General features: G+C 52.6%; 1 protein-coding gene across 6 annotated transcripts in view; it reads right to left on the reverse strand.

Moving 5' to 3' along the window:
• The window catches only part of Pnt (ETS transcription factor pointed), a 103,232-nt gene that overhangs the window by 38,334 nt on the left and 45,583 nt on the right, over positions 1-19,315 (reverse strand). The window contains exon 1 of one of the 6 annotated variants that reach the window (XM_076896181.1): positions 391-842. The exons of the other annotated variants lie outside the window; for them this stretch is intronic. Coding sequence (XP_076752296.1) covers positions 391-496 — 106 coding nt within the window. The 5' untranslated portion in view covers positions 497-842. Of the gene's footprint in view, positions 1-390; positions 843-19,315 lie in introns of those variants that run through there. 6 annotated transcript variants of the gene reach the window in all.

The raw sequence follows: 19,315 nt of genomic DNA on the forward strand, positions 1-19,315 counted from the left end.
AGAGCCTGCTGGCAAGTGCCGTCATTTGCTACCTCCTCTTATTCGAGATGCCTTCGTTTACAAATGAAACAATCGATCGATTCTCCATTGTTGAAACGGATCGCCGCAGATGCAGCGTAATCCGATCCTCTTGGTATCGACAGACGAGGATACTCGCACGGCACTTCGCACGCGATCCTAAATGTCACTCACCGTCGATCGGTACCGCTGCATTTAAGGGGGTTATTTACGCGTGACGAGTCGTGATACGAAATAATTTTGTATCGGTGGACGAAAAGGAGCAAGCGAACTCGCGGAACCGCAAGCGTCGAACAGAAGCCATAAACGCGAGGACTTCTATGAAAAAGAAAAGGGAGGGGGACGAGCGGTAGCGCTCGCTCGGTTCCATACCTCTGGGCCTGGCGAAGGACTTCATGGCCTTGATTCCCATTCCGGCATAAGCGTCGCCGCTGTAGTCAACGTACATGAGTGCTGTCCTCGCGTGCTCACTGTACATACACGAATTCCCGGACCACTGTCATTCGTTGGGCCTGGCGTGGTTTCCTCCGGCGCGTGTCGCGCCACTGTTACATCTCTCTTTAGCGAGAACGCGCACGAATCGGGACGCGCACTGATTTACTTTCGACCGTCGAACAGTCCCCGGTTACGTCCGAGTATCGCTCGCGCGACATAGCGTCGAGGAAGTCCTCTTCTATCCCATGCTAGAGCGGCCCGAATGTCGTCGATCCGCGACCTTGACCACGCGCCACCGTCAATGATGCGTCGACGAACGTTCGCCAGTAGTCGGACCAGCCATTAAAGATATCGAAAGTGAAAGGTCCGATCGATTCGTCCGTTTCTACCGAATCCTCCGCGAGTCCAAGAGGGACCGTAAAACTATCGTCACTGAGCGAGCCCCGATCGACGACCGCCTCCTCTCTGTCGGAAGTGTCGCAATCCTCTAAGACTTCCTCGTTCCTCTTCCTGTTCCCTTCCGATGGTTCGACGACGAGAGCGTCACTCGCGATCCCGCGGAGAGTTCCCGTTGCACGATAACGCTTAATTGGCAGGCGGCGGTGCGCCGCGGCAGGTGAGAACCTCGAAACGCGGAGGAATCGGGGCGAACTCCTCCGTGCGAGTAAGTCGCGAGTAGAGTCTTGGAAGCCAGTCCGCGCGGCGTGTCCAGCATGTGTTTGCTATCAATTCATAACCGCGACCCACGGGGCTATTTCCGAATACCTTGCGCAACCGTGACCGGCCACGGCGGTGGGGGAGGTGCCGCGGCGGGACGTGGTCTCGAGCGGAAACAGGGAGGCTCGGTGGCGCGCGTATACGCGCGGCGTTACGCGCGCGGTAGCTGGGACTCCGAAAATACGCGCAGGGAGCCTCCAGTGTTCGCGAGAGCACGCCGCGAACTTGCGCCGCTTTTCGGATTTTCGTTTCCCGGAATCACACACACACGCGCGCGCGCGCGTCGCAGATCGACGGAGGCACCACTGGATACGATCGACGGCCACCGGACGATTACGAATTTCGGATTGATCTAGATGGAAGATCGAGCGCGATCTTGGTTAGAGAGAAGAGCGGCGGCGGCAGCGGCAGCGGCGGCGGCGGCGGTGGCGGCGGCGTTCGTTGGTTCGTCAGGCCGAAGCGCCACCGTCGAGCACGTACGACCGCGTTCCGCAGGTAAGTGCGTACGCAAGGAGAGAGAGACGCAGGGCAGGAACCGAGAAGAAGAAGAGGTAATGCTGAAGAGAGAGAGAGAGAGTGAGAGAGAGTTAGAGCGAGCGAGCGAGCGAGCGAGCCAGCTGGCCACGAAGAGGACGCGGAATATGAGGTGACGGAGGAGGAGGAGGAGGATATGTATCGCGTGGTGGAGGGAAGAACAGAAGAGAGGAAGAGACGGGAAGAGACGGTCGTTTGAGGGCAGGGAAGGGGCCTCGAGAGAGTTTATTCGAGGCAACGGGCTGAGGGGGACGCGGTGGCGGAGGTGGACGCGCACCGTGGGTTATTCCTTGTCCTTCGGCCCGCTGAATCGCGCAGATTCGCCTGTTGGTCGACTAGCGAGATAACGGGGACTGCTAGGGATCGTCACCGACCGCGGCACCAAGCGATACCTCGTGGATGTGCTCGCTCGACGTGCTCTATTTTACATTCTGCCGAAGAGATTGCTCGAAATTATCCCTCCACCGGTACCGGTGATACGCGCCGATGAGAAATCGGAGCGTAAGACGATGAGGAACGACCAATTGCTGGTCGTAACGCGAGAAACTAACGCGAATCTACGTTGAAAATTCTGATTTTAGCATAGTTGGTGAAAAACAATTCGTATCCACTTACAATTGGTATATTTTGTGAGTAAACCCAGGATGTTACCTCGAGGTAGAAGAGAGAAGGGGCACTTCTCGGAATACGATCGCTCCAATTGTTTATAGGGATGGTAGGGTGATTCCAGGTATCGGCAATCAAGACTCGGACGTCGAAACCGACCGATCGAATCTGGAATAGCTTTCGCAGTTCACGGTAAGAGCCTCGTGATTCGTCGAGAAATTACGATCGGCTTGACTAGAAAATGGCAAAACTTACGAACAGTATCAGAGGCTGATCGAAGAAGCTGAACCGTTCGTTTCACGATCGATAAGGAAGAGCGGGACGCGCGAAAAATCGGTCGCGAGACGAGGGAAAAAAAAGGCGCATCACCGAGCGAACACTATCGGAAGGGACAAAGGAGAGACGATCGACCGATAGGCGAGAACGAGCGCGTGAAAGAGAGAAAAGGAGAGAGGAGAGAGACTCGAGCGTCTCTCCCTGTGTCGGATCCCCACCAATCCCGGCGCACGCTGGCCTAGCCTCACTCCTCGGTTAGTTTTATGAATGAATACTCTCCCGTCGACGCGGCAAACTCACACTGGCGTCGACGCACACGACCACCCGCTTCCCGTCTCGCTCCTACCACCCCAGATTTCCTCCCACTCCACGCCCTTTTCTTTCCTTCTTCCTACTACCTTCGCCGTCCTTATCAATTACACGCTCCTCTATCTTTATCTCCCCACGGGTAACCCCTTTTCCTCTCGCCAGCTTCCATCCTGCTTCGTCCCGCGTCGTCCTCCGTCCGTCCTCCAACCAGCTCGGCTTTTCCTCCTCTCGCTCGTCCCATCTCTGTTGGACGCGCGCGTCGCGGCGTACGGTCATCCTCGGTGCTCTCGCGAGCGAGAGTGTTGCATACGAGAGGCCTCTCGCACACGCGCGCACCTCCTTCATTCGGTCGGCTCGCGCGTTCATTCATGCCTCGGCCGTGTTGTGTAGTCCTCTGCCCGGCCGAAGCCAACCCCCACCAAACCGGCGACGCTTTTCCTTCTGCCTCTCGCTGCCGCTGACGTCGCGACGGACGCGAGAAAGAAATAGAGAGAAGAAAAAAAAGGGGGGGGGGGGGAAAAAAGATACTATTCACGGACCGACGCTCTTCGCTCGCGCCAACATTTTCTGGCGTGTACGTCGTCGACCGGGGGCGGTTTTCCCTGTCCCCACGCGACGGGGAGCCACGGTTAATGAATGAATTTCTTGAACGGCACCGCTCCGTTTTGTGAATGGAATCGGTCGCGTTAAATGCGCTCTTTCCTTCTCCATTTTGCACGGTATTCGTCGGAGATCTGTTTCATTTTCACTCGATACCCGATACCTGCCTCCTTAAATGTGACGCGAGATTTTTACGAATCAACCGGTTCCTCGATTTCGATCGTCCAATTAGCCTTGGTACCATTTTTCATTTTCCCAACCATGCCCCGAGATATCGAGGCTCTATTTACCTCTGAAACGATGACTCATTGTGGTTCGAAAATTGTTAGATCACCGCGGCGATCTTTTCCCAAGATCATTACTAACAAAATCGCCGTTTCCTTCTCAACCGAAAGACGAAGAAGAAGAAGAAGAAGAAGAAGAAGGAGAGAAAAAAAAGGGTAAAACGGTTTCATTCAAGATCTACTCACGGCGGGGCACGGAAGTCGCCTCGTAATACCAGCCGGGCCCGGTTTTCAACGGAATAATCGACTAGGAATACGTAGCATTCGGTGGAAGGCGAGACGTAATTACGCCGTGTACGCTCGAACGCAAACACTATTTAACAACGTCGGTAATTTCTGCCTTCTGTCCCCTCCGCGCAACACGCTCTACACGCCTCGAGGATGTTGCCTCGCGGTGATTAATGTGAAACTTCTTGCTCGCGGGCAAGGCTAAAAATTTCTTACGGGACGCATTTCCGGTAGCGAGGGACCATTCATAAACTCGCCTCTCGATACACAGCCGGACACGACGACGGACTTTTACTCCTAGATCGATCGCGGTGGTCACTCGAGCCGCGAACATTACGGTTTCTTCTTGATATTAGCGAGTCGTTAAAAATCGAATCGAACGAAACAAGCCTCTCGCACTTCCTCGAGAGACTGTGTCCCGTAATAACCAACCAATTATTTTAAAGCAATTGACAAGACGACGGAGCAGAGATAAATTCGATCTGAACACTAGTTATCCAGAAGAAGTAGAGCGTGGATTATTGCAAACCGGGCGATCAGGGGTGGCACGGAATAATTAGAAAGTAATTAGGATTGGAACGACTCGAACCGTGTTGCGATTGCAATGATTTATGAGAATCCGTCGGAAAAAAGAGTTCTCGGGGTGGTGGCCAGGGACCAGCTGACACACGCTGGAATATAAATCTATGCCAATCACGTTCGAAATCCGGGCGAACGTCGCGAGTTACAAAAATTGTCGGGGTACCAAAAGAAACGGTACTTTTTTTCAAGCGTACGCGCGCGAGAAAAGGAGGCGCGCAGGTTGCGCGGAGACGCGCCAAGGATTCTAGTCTTTTTACGGTAGCTTTAACTGCTCGAAGGATGTCGAGCGTTCCGTCATAGAATTATAAAAGGATTTCCACAAGTTTTATTCGTTACAGTGGATTTTGCCCGGTTTCGCGTGGAGTACGCAGACGAGAGGCTCCGTTCCAGCGGTCAACCTTCTTTGCCAACCGGTTGCGCGGCATTCGTTTCGATAAATTAGCTGGGAAACGTTTCGCCGACTTTGGCGAGTCCGGATCTTGTCTCTAATCACGGGCAACAGGTGCGGCGACCGATAAATAAGCGGGACCGCGGGCGAGTATGTTCGTCACAGAGCGGTGAGACGGTGAATGAAACCGAGAAACCAGATTCGGCCGCTCTTTCCCTCTTCCTTTTTCTTCCTCGGCTAAAGAATCGGCTGTCGATCTTTAGCCTCGTTGGAGGTGGTTCTCGAGTCTAGACTCGCGTCACGTTCCGCGAGTTGAATGGCAACGAATTTTTTCAGGAGGAAATCTAGGTAATAGCGGGCATGCTATTAAACGGTAGATAAGATCGGGCGACAGCAACCCGCGATTTCTTTTATTTCCCGAATGAACTGGTTTCGTGTTTGCTAAACCGTGGGAAAGTATTTACCTGTACTGTTTCAAAGTGTCCCCGGAATATCCCGTTCGACGCCGATCGGTTCATTCATTAAAACGAATCTTTAATTACACAGTCGCCAGTTCGCGATCCTGTTCCACCCCGGAAACAGGAGCAACAGAAATTGTTATCGAAAAGTGATCGTCGAGGTAGCGATTTTCGTGTGAACCGTGTTCCCGGATAACTTTGCAATCCCGCGACCGGACCCAACACCGTTTACTCTGTCCACCTCTTAATATCGCTGGTATAAAGATATATCGTAGAAAAATACCAGAGCGCCGTTCATTCGCGTGTCGCTACGACCCTCCAGGGCGAAAGGAGGGGAAAGAAAAAAAGAAGGAAAGAAACGAGAACCGTAGAAGAACCACGGTCCGACATAGCTCGTTAACCAACGGCTAGGTCCGGTAGTATCCCAGGAAAAGGCCGGCCTCGTTCGTCCCATTCACAAATCCGTTCGGGTCGCGGGTCTATAATCCGCGCGGCGCGGCGGCTGGATGGCCGAGAACCCGGAAGGCAGCGCGAGAAAATCGTAACCGTCGATCAGCCAGCGGTGGATATTAATAAAGCGTAAGGTAAAGCGGGACGGAAATAGAACGGGGTTAGATGGAGAGAGAGAGAGAGAGAGAGAGAGAGAGAGAGAGATGGAGAGGGAGAAGAGCGGCAGCGACGGCAGCCTCCGCACCAGCCGGGAATAATAATAAGATGAACGCGAGGATGGTTCGCCGCGTATACGCGAGCAGGGAAGAAATCGTACGGCAAGATGATAAAGAAGGACCAAGGCAGCCGAGGTAGGTGAGATTCGCGAGCGATCGTGGAGGAGGGAACGGAGATCGTGGACGGGATGACCGCGGGAGGAAGGAAGTAGCCTGTCTGGCGGCGGTAGCAGCAGCAACAACAACAACACCTACGATGGTCCATCGGTAGAGAAAGAAGCAGAGAAAGGGGAATACGTTCTAATACGTGGAAGCTCGAGGAGGGGTAAGAAACGTCGGAGAGGATGGACGCGGTGATAGAGAGCAGAAGCTGCTCCGTTGGTGTACACTCGCCGAAGGCTGGGCAGGTTTTTGCTCGCGTTTTTTACACCGTTTATTATAACTAGGAAGAGATGATGCGCGTTGCGGAGCGAGCCGTGATATACAATGAGCGCGTGGAGGCGCGTTTCGATCGCGATCGGTAGGCGTCCTCCTGCGCCTCCCGTACAGTTACTCTAGCCGATTTTTTCGGGTTATTAACCCGTTCGACTGCGCGTCGTTCCCTATCGACGGTTCGCGGTTCGTTTCAAAGGATAAAGGACAACAGACGAACGATAGTTAACCGCGGGCAAAACTTCCATTACTCGTCAGAATTACGCGAAACTCATTAAGCGCGGTACGATTCCGGAGCGGCGAACAGGGAAAAAAAAGAAAAGAAAAAAAGAAAAAAGGAAAAGGGGAGGAAAGGAGAAAAAGAGGAGAGCAGAGCGTTTCAAAGAGGCGCGCGACCGCTCGCAGAAGGTATAGTTAAGCGCAGAGGTGGGATGGAGAGCGTGAGAACGCATAAACTTATAAGGCACGAAAGAGAGGCCGAGGAAGGGAGATATACTTACACACGCAGCAGGCCGTGCTCCTTTCCTCGCCGCTGGAAACTGCTCCTTAGGAGAACCGTAGGATAGCCTATCCGTAACACGTCACTTCCTCCGTGGAGCCTTTATCCCTATCTTTTTCGCTCGTTTACCCCCGCATTTTTCATCCGTTTCCTCCACCGCCTCATTTCTTACCCGTTTCTTAAGGGTCATCCGTTTAGACGCGTACAGAATTCTTACGGAGAGTGGCATCGATTAGAATTCGTTCTAATCACGCTCGCGAGATTTTGGCAGATATAAAAGAATCCCCCGTAACGATCTTCGATACAGTGGAAAGTTGCATCGCGCATGCAACAACCGCCCTATTCTTCGAAGACGGGGTATTTTTCACCTCGGCTTATTACCTCGGATCTAATCGAGTTTCTTGCTGTGCGCAAGAAAATTTCCACTTCATCCTCGATATAAATGGACCGGCGTCTATCGTTTCACGGTCTGCGCGATAAATAATTGAAAAGCTCGGGGCAAGAAGAGGCGAGTCGGATCAAGCGCACGACAGTCCTCGATCGGGACGTTTGCACGGATCGTAGGAGCAATATCGCGGGGCGCAGGTGTGAACATCGAGGAGATCGAAAGCGAACACCTCGACGACGCGCGCCTCCAGTTTCGTATATTAATTAATGGAGGGAGGGGGGGGGGAGGGGGTGAGGAATCTTAACGACCGTTCGAAAGCACTAAACTCTGGGTAGAATGCGCTGGAACGATCGTGTAACGAGGATCTGCTCGTAAAAAGTCGAGGGTCCGGCGAAAGGCAGCGCGTCGTTTTCGGACGGTCCGCGGTTTCCCGTGCTAATTAGCATAGAAATTTAACGAGCTGTGGAGACGGCCAAGCTCCACAGCTAGCGCATCGCGCAACCGTTGCATAATTTTCCATTCGACGGGATTCGATCGGTCTTTTCGGGTACGATCGGATCGAATCTCTGTCCGCATTTTCCATGCACAACGTATCGAAGCATTAAAGACTCGAGGTGCTGTTACTTTGGTATCGTAAAGTTGATACGAATCCAACGAGCTCGCCACGAAATCGTCGAGAGAAGGCGGGGAACGGAAGCGTTAACGAGAAGAAGACGAAAAGAAGAAGAAGAAGAAGAAGAGGAGAAGGAGGAGGAGGAGAAGTCACGGTTACGTGGCCGCTTGGGGTTACCGGAAGTCGAGTGACCGTAGCGGGGCAGGTGAGCCCGATCCCTCCCGGCGGCGGTCAGAGAGGGAGAACGAGAGAGAGAACCCGTAAAGGAAGTGACGTCGCACCGCGGGGCTCGTTCACGTGGACTGCAACAGGAGAAGGTGGTGCGCGCTCCACCTTCTATCACCTAAGAAAACGGCCCATAACTCTTTCCCTCCGTTGGCTGCCGTCGTTTCTCGCGTCTGACAATGGAGATTGCGCGCAAATGGATGGGATCGTGATAGAGTGCCGCTCTAACCGGCCAACCAGATGCGTCTCTCCCGAGATCCGGTGCCATTCGCTTCGATCGGAGCGGATACGCGCGTCTTCTGCTTGAAAACGTCGGACGGATCGTCCTCGAATATCGCGAAAGGGAAACGCCGGTTTTTCTTAACGAACCAGGCTTAGACGTACCAGCGTAAGACCGTACAGCGACTCGAACGAAGGAACTCGATTGCGTAACGCCATTAAGATCGTAGACTTCGGAGGAGGCGTGTTGTAGCAACGCGTTAAATAACCAACTGCTTTCTCGCCGAAACTTCCATCGTTGATTACGCGAGGCCACCGCCGCGAAACGATTGTCCCGGCGACACGAGTTTACTCTCGCAACGGCCGATTATTGCGGCACATCGGAACGCAGAGATCGTTGCGTGAAAGTCCATCGTCCGTACGGGTCGTGCAAACGAGACAGAACAAGAGGAAAGGGAGGACGGACGTTGGACACCAGCGAAACGAACGAGAGACCGAGTGAAAGAGAGAGAAGAAACGGGGAGGAAGGGAGGATAGAGGCGACAGTTTCCGGTCTCCCTGAACCGCGCGCGCGCGCGCGCGCGCGCGCTCGTTCCCTCGGCCTCCTCCTCCTCCTCTTCTACGTCCGCGTCTACGACTCGATGCAAGTACGTTCGACAAAGTCGATTTTCCCAAACGACCACTTCGAATCGACTGAAATTTTCACGACGATCGTTCGACTATTGTCCCAACTCCATCGAGCTTGAATCACGTTTCGAAAAGGGGACGGGGAAATAATTGAACAGCGACAAATTCTAGTCGCAGCTTGGACTTCTTGAACGCGTGTCAAGAATGTCTCATCTGTATCGTGGGATAGGATTAAAACGGAAATAGTTGTCACTTATGTAGGTCTCCCCCCCCCCCCCCCCCCCCCCGGTGGACTCTCTTGGACGATCTACGAGCGTTCAATTACCAGAGGTGCGCTGGTTCATTCAAGAATTTGGCATTGACGTTCGGTCTATTTCAAACGGATCTCTCGAGTGTTTCCGAGAAGTACGTTGTATCGAGACTGATAAGAATAGCGGTGGAGGATGTGTAGGTTCGGTAGAAATTTGTCAATGACCCGGTTGGAATTGATACACGGTCCTCGAGCACGTACGCTGTTGCACAAAGGTATGAGATCATTCGCCGTTCTAAATTCATAAGTTTCGTCGGCCACTGACTCATCGTGGTTCAGTAACGGTTTAGAATCCCGAAAAAATTCGTTCCTCCTCGATCCCACGCTGTTACGAGTCTTCGAGGAATATCGGGCGCGAGTCGAAGGATTAACGTTCGAAAAATCCAATCGCGTTGGGGTTAACAACGGGACGCTAGAAGCCAGTCGGGGTATAATGAAGCGGTCTTAGACCCGCGCGGCGTAATGTCGTCTTCGAGCAGATATAGCCACGATGAATAATGTACAGAAGCAGATTATCCTCGAAACGAGTTTTCAGCTTACACTCCCACACAAGCGGGAGGCTCTGGTTTGAGACAGGTGCGCTCTGACCGCGTACGCTAACTGATAAGCTTGTATCTTTGAAAAGTTGCGCAATCGTTACTGCGAAACGTTGCTCGATCGATATCGAACGTGTCTTCCTCTAGTACAGGCTGAAGATAATCCAGACGCGAATAAGGGCGTAGAGACGTCGCGGAGATTTCGTAAGGCAAAATCGCGAATACGGAAATAAACAGTGGAGGATGATTTCGCGCGTTTCGAAAGAGACGCTCGCAAGTAAAAGAGGAAAAAAAAAGGGAAAAAAGTTGGGGCGAGGGATGAGGCAGAGGCGGACAGAAATGCCACGACCAATTAAACGTCTCTATCGATTAATTACGGCCGATTGGATTCGACAAACCGGCATGATTGATCGACTTTATCGGCGCGCATTCGTTGAGACAAATGATTAAACGTTTTGTGCGCGACGCAGGATGCTCGAAGATTTCTGTCCCCGTCTCCGTTGCTCCCTCGAAAGAAGCCCCTTTCTTCGTCTACCTCTTGTAGCTCTTATCGAAACCGAGATCTCACGATCGAACAATCGCGCCGCGCGAACCGTCCCCTACCCTCCCCTCTTTATTATTCGACAATTTCTTTCTCCTCTTTGCGATCGGCCAAACGTCGCCGCGGCGACAATTTCCTAATCGACTTCGTGCGACTTTCGTGCAATTAACAGTTTGCGCAACCCCTTGCTTAACGATCGTATCGACGGAAAGGGGAGAAACGATCGTTGTCGGCTGCTACCATCGAGCAGCGAATTTTCCGCTAGATTTGTGTAACTCTGCCCAGAGATTGCAATGGCAATTGGCAATTTCAAAAAAAAAAAAAAAAAAAAAAATCACCGCATATTTTTGGCAGAGAGATCAGCAGTGGAACGAAAAGAAAGCAGCCTCCGAAGCGCCACGATGTCTCGTTTTAATTTCAGCAGCAAAGTCGAGCAAAGAGGAAGAGACGTCGGCGAAGAAAAAGAAGAACGCGAGCCACAGGAACCGCAAAGGGGACAGAGGGATAGGAGGGACGTGTGTGCGTGTGGGAGGCAAGGGGGGGAGGCACGTAGTAAGCGTAGTAAGACACGAGCGGAAGTTCGAAAGGGGAAGCCCCTGGTGGAGGCCGGGGAACCGGAAACGGCCGAATGCCCGTCACGAGGCACCGGCCAGGCCGAAGAAAAGCAGCAGCCAGAAAGAAAGAGCGTACAGCCGGGGAGAGGATACACGTTAAAAGGCCGGCGTGCACGTTCGCAGAGAGAAAGAGCAATTTGGAGCAGAGGTCGAGACGCGAAACGGCGAGGAAAAGGGAGAACGAGGAAAGAAGAGAGCCGCACGACGGGCTGCGGATCAAAGGTTCCCGTATTAATTGATATTAATTTCTCCGTGCGCCCTTGTATTTCTCTCCTCCTCTTACTTTTTTTTTATCCCCTGAAACGCTCACGATACCACCAGAGGTACCCATTAACCCTTAACCACTGTGCTGCCGCAATAAATCTATAACAATGTAATTATATCATTTAATCTCGCGGTGAGCAAGAAAGGAAGATTAATTCCCAGCGAAACGATATTCGTTCGATTCCTCTCGTTTTACCTTCGCGGTACCGAAATGTCGTGCAACGTGCGACGAATATTAAGTTCCATCGTCGACGTTTCGAAAATCGTTCTCCACCGTCCGGTCGTCCCAAAAATTTCCGACGGACACTTTAAGAAAAAAGGTGTTCCTCGGTGAATAGTAGAAAATGAACGTCGGCTCCGATAAATCTCCGGGCGAGCACGTACACGCTCGTTACACGAATTACGAGCGTGTACGACACGACCAATTAACAATCCCCGGACGATCACGCTTCCCATCGAGAGAAAGAGGTACAAGCGAGCAGATAAAAAGGATGAAAGGGAGGAATAAAAATAAAGAGAAATCCCGCACGCCTCCGAAATATAATGTAACCGAGACTCGCGAGTGAGGACGTTTGTTCACGGCTCGACAACGGCGACCGACACACGAACGAGAGGATCGAACAAAAGGCTGACCGTGCGCGCGGTGGTGCAACGAGGACGGCACCGCGATTCCACTCGAAGACGGTGGGAGTATGTCCAAGAATGAGTAATACAGCGGCGAAGCAGCCGCGGTAGGGGCAGAGGACGGGCGACAAAGGGGTGAAGGATAGAACGAGACGGGGCACTAATGAATGACTACAAAAGGAACAGGTATAGAGGGAGGAGGATGGCACCGGTTGGTCCAACGGAGAGAGGAACACGGACGTAGAGGAGGATGGACAGAGTGAATGAACGGTGAACAGAGGGAGAGAGAGAGTAAGAGGCATAATGACGGTGGGTATGGAGGGAAAGAGGGGAACGGGTTGACGGTAGCACGCACGCCAAGGGGATAAGGGACGACCAGAGGGGTGAGACCCGACACGGGGAAGAGTTATTTTGGTTCGTGTATCGAAATCAGAATGCAACAAGTGACACATGCGTGTCTCTACTGTCGTGGTCGGAAACATTGCTTAAAATCTCGCCTCCGTGGTACCCTTTTTCTCTCCTCCCTCCTCATCCCTCTACTGCCCGTCCCCTACGGCTCGTGCAGCGAACATACACTTCTAACTTTAGATTGTTTGCTATCGGTCTTCAAACATATGACGGACCTCTGGGGTCTGGCCTGGTCTGCGCGAGAACCGGCGACAGCCCCGGCGCTGTTGCTGCTTTCGGGGAGATTTGTGGAATACACGGCTCGCGCGATATCTTGCAGTTAATTCATCGTACGTGAACTTTGAGAAAGGGACGTTGGTTACTGGGGATTTTTAACGATCGCGAAACGGCGGTAAGTTCGATGCTGGACGAACTCTATCGAGCGATGTAGATCGGTCGAGGCTTCCGGTGTCGCCGATGCGAAATAATCGCGGTGGAAAAGGGAATAGACACGTTCTATAATTACCGGTTGAAACGCGAAGAAGTAACTGTGAGAAAGATGAGGCGAAAGAGGATGCGAGACGGCGCCAGCTCGGCAGAATTAATTCCCGCGGAGGTGTTTCTCCGTCCCGAAATGATGTTCCGAGAAGAGGAGGCTCGGTTAGCGAGAACGAAGCATTCGTATGCAGCGTGCCGGCCGTGTAGACGATAGACGATCGTGCCTCGCCTGGCCGGTCCGTTCCGTTCATTCACTAACTCGCTTCGTACTCCAGTACATTATTGTTAGACAACTACCCGTTTCCGGCGCTATCGCTTCTACGTGTTTGTCATATTTTCGTGTCGCCCATTATGCCGGACGATGCTCGACGGTCTCCCGCTTTCAAACAGCCCCCGGCCTTGGAAAAACGAACGATCCTCGCCAATCTCTCGACGCGATATTAAATACACGGTGCGCTTAAAAATAACCCTTGCTCGTCGACGGGGGTTGCGTCGGAGTAACGAAATGGACGATTAAATGGAAGCTGTTCCTCGCGAATCCACCGAGCTCGACATTACGATCTCACACCTGAGCAGGAAAGCGTGCCTTTCGTGTCGCGCGGTAACAGATCGTTTCCGGTCCCGCGTAGAGCCTCCTCTCTCGGCGCACCGCCACGCCGGAAGAATTATTCAATGGCGTACTCGCTAACTGCGACTACTCGATAGATCGCTTTGTGCCGATCTAACGCCGGCCGAATCAAGCCTGCGGCTGTACGCTACTTGTCGAGATCACGTGGCTCGCCGGATTTCGAAGATCGACGCCTACGACTCGAGCGGGACGCGGATCGACTGAGAAACGTCGCATCGCGGTCTTATTCACGGGGAGGCGCAGCCTGGAAAACCAGCTATCCTTTCTAGCGCACCGTGCATTGCTCGTGAATAGAAATGAAACGACCGTTAAACCTGTCGCGAATTCTTAACCGAGGAAACCCAGAAAATTGAGCTTCCGGGCGGGTTTCGCGATAAGATTTACCGCGGCTACTTTACTTTAGCCGCGCGTACACCCCGTGTGCGCGCGGTATATAATAAGACTTTTGAAATAAACGACGACTTTCTAATCCGCCAGGCAATTACTTTGTCCTGACCCATTTCTGGGAGGCATTTCTGGACACCTACAAGAATAAATGAACCGTCCCGCGAGCCTAAATGAATCCGAAATCAAGGGAAGCGAATAGTGGTGGTGTATTTGTAGGAGAAGGAAACGGGCAGAGCCGCTCAGAGAAGTAACGCAGGTTTATTTCCATGGAACAGGGGGCAGAAGGCGGGAGTTCACGGGTGCGGGGGCCGCTGGTCGAAGCGGCGTGCACGAAGGTGACACGTGTGTCCCCCATCGTGGTAAGTGTACCGAAGGACTACGGGGTAGGACGAAATGGACGAAGAAGAAACGTGGCCGCGGAGAGCGCAACAAGGTAGAGTAAAGAGAGCCGGAGGACGGAGGAGGTGGCGAAGGAGGAGGACGCACGGAGGGAGTTCGCAGAGTTCTGGCTGGGTGAGCACACGTCCGGTCATTATCGGAGCTTATCTACATGAGCACACCTCAAACGTACCCAACCAAACCTCGTACGTAGCGAGAGCCTCGCGGTACCATTGTGCTCTCGTGTTCATAGACCGCGTCTCTGTCTCTTTGGTCGAACGAAAAATTCTACACCGATTCCCCGACCGTTTCTCGTTCGCCGTACACTACTCTACGATCGGTCATCGAATCGTTCGAGGCAGCCAAGGGTTGTTCTCGAGTAGAATCCAACAGTTGCACTTACCTGAAACACAAAAAAAAGAAACCAAATTAGACGAAGTAACAAGTGTAACAAACGTTTATTTAATTTCTAATTCGCAGAAGAGCTCGTACGAACAACGTACTTCCAGCAGAAGTCGAGAGAAAAAGTGGGACCGCGTAGGTGAAGGAGAAGGTGGGTGAAGGGGAATGGCTGGAACCAGGACAGCGTCTAATTTCGGGTTTGTCGAGGCGCTCGGACGCGTTTCGTCATCGTGCGGAGTACGGAGTTACGTCGACGTAGAGCAAGTGGAACGACGTTGGATCGTTTTCGAGGCACAGAGGTCAGCCACGACCCGCGCGAAGAGGGCAGCAGCGAGAGGTGGAAGCACGCTTCGGTGCTCCCGGCGTAGCGACGAGTCGAGAGAGCCGAGCCACCGGAGACCAGCTAAAAAATTCGAGAACTCCACGTTCGAACGCGGATTATCGCCGAAGCGGATTGCAACGAGACGCGAACGTACAAATTTGGAAACGCTCGTACTAATTCATGGACTACTCGAGTCTGTGAAAGTCGAGGCATAGAGAGTCGTGGTACGGTTCTAAAAAGAAAAAAAGAAAAAAGAGAATTGCTACATGGACCTAAATACACGTATATTCCGGGGAAACGTAGCATCATCATTCATGATCACATGAATGAACCACATACCCGGCCTTTCTGAAACCAATCCACACAATGAGCGCGATATGGCCGCAACAAAAGATCTCGTTTTATCGCTCTCAAACGATTCTCATATAAGAAGAATGGTTATCCGTGGAACAATCAAACCTAAACCACTACCATCGTGCCCGAGGATCGCACGATCCCACCCAAAATCCCATACGTTCACCGTGCCGCTGTATAATGAATGCAAAAATGATCGCCTCTCACGGCCGTGTCGGTCAAGTCGTGGAATATAAATAATTGCAAGCAAAAAGCGTAATCGTGTCACGCAACACAGTCGCGATCCGCAAACAGCCCCGATTTCGTTGCAGAGGGGGAGGGAGGTTTTATGGCCGAGGGGACCGTGGAGGGACGGATTCGTATGCTCGGCATAAATGGGCTTTTTTATCTGGGATCGCGGTCGGAGTTCGTGAAAAATCACTGGTGGCCGTCGATGCGTGAACCTGAAACGGCCAGGGGAAACAACAGCGCACGGCACAAGCGAAAGAGGTCGCCCGTTGCGCGTTCCTGCGCAACCTCGACCAACGATGCCTTCGTAACACGCCGAAACGCGTGCACGACGCGATGGTACACGCCAGCTTTGTTATCTGGCATTGTCTTCCACCCTTTACACCACGCTAGACGCCATATTCTGTTCGCCCACTTTGAAATCAAGGGGGGAGAAAGAGAGAGAGAGGGAACTTTAGCTACGGTTTAATTAACGATCGAGCGTCGAGCTCGATCGACTGCACCTTGTTTGCATGCCCGTTCCTCTTCGCGCTTTGATCCTCCTTTCCATTCCCATGAGATACTTCGGACAGAGAAAGTATTGAATTCCACGCGACCTTTAACGATACCTATTTTCGCTCGCGTAATTAAAAAAAAGAAAAGAAAAGAAGAATGGAATAAAATAAAATTGAACGTGAAATGTACCGATATAGAATAAGATGTTCATAGGCTTAACAATTGTTGCGCAACTCGAGAAAGAAAAGAAACGCGCATTTCCCGCACCGTATTGGCCATTCACTCCGCGAGCAACTCCTTACCGGAACCAGCAGCAAACCGACAGGAAAATCGGCCTTAATCGTTTCCCCGGCGATCGAGCGGCGAACTTCCGGCGCCATCGATCATTCAGCGTCCCCGCGGCTCCTTCGCCGCTCGTTTTCTGAACGGAACGCAACGGTGCAAACCTGAATGGTCTGCGCCGCTTCCCGCTGGCCTGTTTTTTCTCCTCTTTTTTCCCTTCTTTTTCCGCGAGCGCGCGGGCGGAAGCGACAGCCGCGCGCACCGCGAATTAAAAAGCTAATTGAGCTCGCGCTTGCACCGCGCGCGAGTTGGATCGGCACCGTGAAAAGGGAAACGGGCCAGCCGCTCGTTGAATGAAATCACTCGTTTGCGAAACACGCGCTCGCTCGCTGGTGCTCCGACTCCGCCGCGAATAGAAAAACTGGAACTCGCGGACAGGAGTCGGATAAAACGGTATTGGAGAAACAGCCCGTCCGTGCGGCGGGTGAACAAACGCCGTGGTGCCGACACCGGAAAGACCGCCTCGATCGCGCCCTTTCTCCACGCGTCGTGGATATCCGCGAAACGGGGTGCTGCTGCTGCTGCTGGTGGTGGTGGTGGTGGTGGAAAGCGTGAGACAGTGCGTTGGCGGTGACGCACGAAAATCGAGCTACGATTCATTCGCGAAACCGTGTCACGATCGAGCAACCAGCTACGGGTATCATTAATGGAGCGTGAATATGAAAGGATCGACCTTAGGCTTTCATTGACGTTGCCGTGCCTGGCTACCACCGAGTGGATGCCGGTTCTTCGTGTTCGAGCTACTTCTCGCGAGCGCTGGTTTGTTGATTATTACGTGGAACGTTCAATGGAGATTGAGATATCGTTTCCTTTTCTCCTTTTAATTGTCGCGATTCAACGATCGGCATTCCTCCGCCTTTTTTTCTCAGAGCGTATCTCGTTCGGAAAATGCCTCGGTTACGTAGTCACCGTGAAACTCGTTAGACGCAGAGGTATGCACCTGCATCTCCTCGGTCGATGCTATCGAAACGGGTGAGGGTATAAGATTCGCACGAAACGGGGGATCGAAATTGAGCTGCGATAGTGCAGACGCAAAGGCACGTCCGGTATTTCACAGCAGACGCGCGAAGAAGGAACAGAAGAGTGTCTCTCCCGTATGCGAATAACGCCAATAAACGTGTCGAGTAGACGAGCAGGGGGTGAAAGCGGCGACTAATGATAGCTCCGGGCGACGATTACCGCCTCCGTCGATTCCAGGACCGACTGTCTTCGATGCCTGGCGGCGATCAACCTTCTAAAGGCTTATTTGCCACGATTTAATTAATTGCCCCTCGGCCTATCCTTTCTACGGACTGGCGCTTCGCAACAGAGGTCACAGAACGTACCGAAAATCGCTTCGATTCCCATCCACCCTGACGAGGAACGAGTTTCTCCTTCGCATCTGACAGAGATTAATCGAACCTCGAAAAGTATCGAAACGAGTGCGTAGAGGAAGTCTCGAGCGTTCCAATCTCTTCGACTTCCTCCGATTTCCAATTTAAACTACCGTAACTTGCGCAAACGTTGCTATTGGATTCGCTCAATCGACAGCGCTTTCGTAAACATCGCCGCGTTCCAACCCTCTCGCGTTCGATTCGAAAATGCTACTCTATTATCGTGAAAAGATTGTTCCGTTTCTCCTCGAATCCATTCAACGACCATATGGCTCGAAACATCCGCTGGAGACCGCCTAGATATCTAAAAAGATCGACGAAGGGGTTAAAAATCCAGAAAACTGTTGCGAGGGTGAGAGAGGCTGTCGACGGGCCCAGAGGACGAGAGGGGAAGGTCCGCGGAGTGGCGTAGAGGTAGGTAGGTAGGTAGTTAGGTAAATGACGTATAGATGCGTATCACGCACAATGCACGGCTGTGGGAGCCTGCGTGCATTCGCTCCCACGCCGGTTTTGTCTGGACGGCCGACAGAGACCAGCCCTCTGTCGCTGCTCAAACTGCTACAAAAGGGTTCTCATCGCTCACCTGCGGAGGCTCGTTTCGCCAGTCCAGTTTCCCGCGCTCAGGATCTATCAACGAAACGGGCCGCCGGGAGGACGAAGAAGCGGGCACACGGTTCGCTGAGAGGCGCCGATTTCGAGGCAGACGCGTTAAGAATGTTGTAGATATTCCGAGGTATCGACTGTGACGCGATGACGCGAACGCGTTCGTTGATGACTCTATTGTAGGCAAATTAGGAACGAACCAGCATTGTTTCACCGCGTGGAATAATTGCTCCCGGAGCGGTCTCGGTATTAGATTAAAAGAGCCAACAATGGCTAGAAACGAGCAGTCGGACTTGCGTTTTTCTTTTACCTTTCCCGGCGTTGATTTCGTTTCGCAGAGCTCGATTCGCTTATCGAAGGTTGGCCGCGAATGATTCGCTGAGACCGCGGGTCGATGGAACGAAATTAAAAGGAACACGTCCGTTTGGTTGGTCCGATCGCTTTGGAACCGAGGCGGAGCGTGCAGATTCGCATTTGGGAAAGGAGGATATCAAAATAAGCATGGACGATCGAAAAGTCGAAAAAAGAAGCATCGGTACCGCTTGTTCAAGGTTATTTTCGCGCGGCGAAACGACTCGAGGAGTAGCGTTAACGTCGTTGCAGAAGGCAGAAAGGGTTAAGCCGCCGCGGAGGACGAGCAACCGTGCGGGCCGGCGTTTACAGGAGGCATAAACGTCGGCGGGGTTAAAAATATAAAGGAGAGGCCCCGGGGAGCGCGTGCACACGGTAGCCGCGCGCAATAGTGCCGGCTCGCGAAAATTAAGTGTACCGACAATAAAACGGGATTCGCAACGCAATATTCGTTTCTTATTTCGCAGAGATTAATTATCTCTCTCTCGGTTGTTCCCTCGGCTGGTCCGCGTCCGACAGAGGCGGAACGCGTCTCGCCTTCTTGGCCGGTGAAAAAAATCGGGGCGAGGGAGAGC

Source organism: Xylocopa sonorina, chromosome 6, assembly GCF_050948175.1.
Source record: "Xylocopa sonorina isolate GNS202 chromosome 6, iyXylSono1_principal, whole genome shotgun sequence".
Lineage (NCBI taxonomy): Eukaryota > Metazoa > Arthropoda > Insecta > Hymenoptera > Apidae > Xylocopa > Xylocopa sonorina.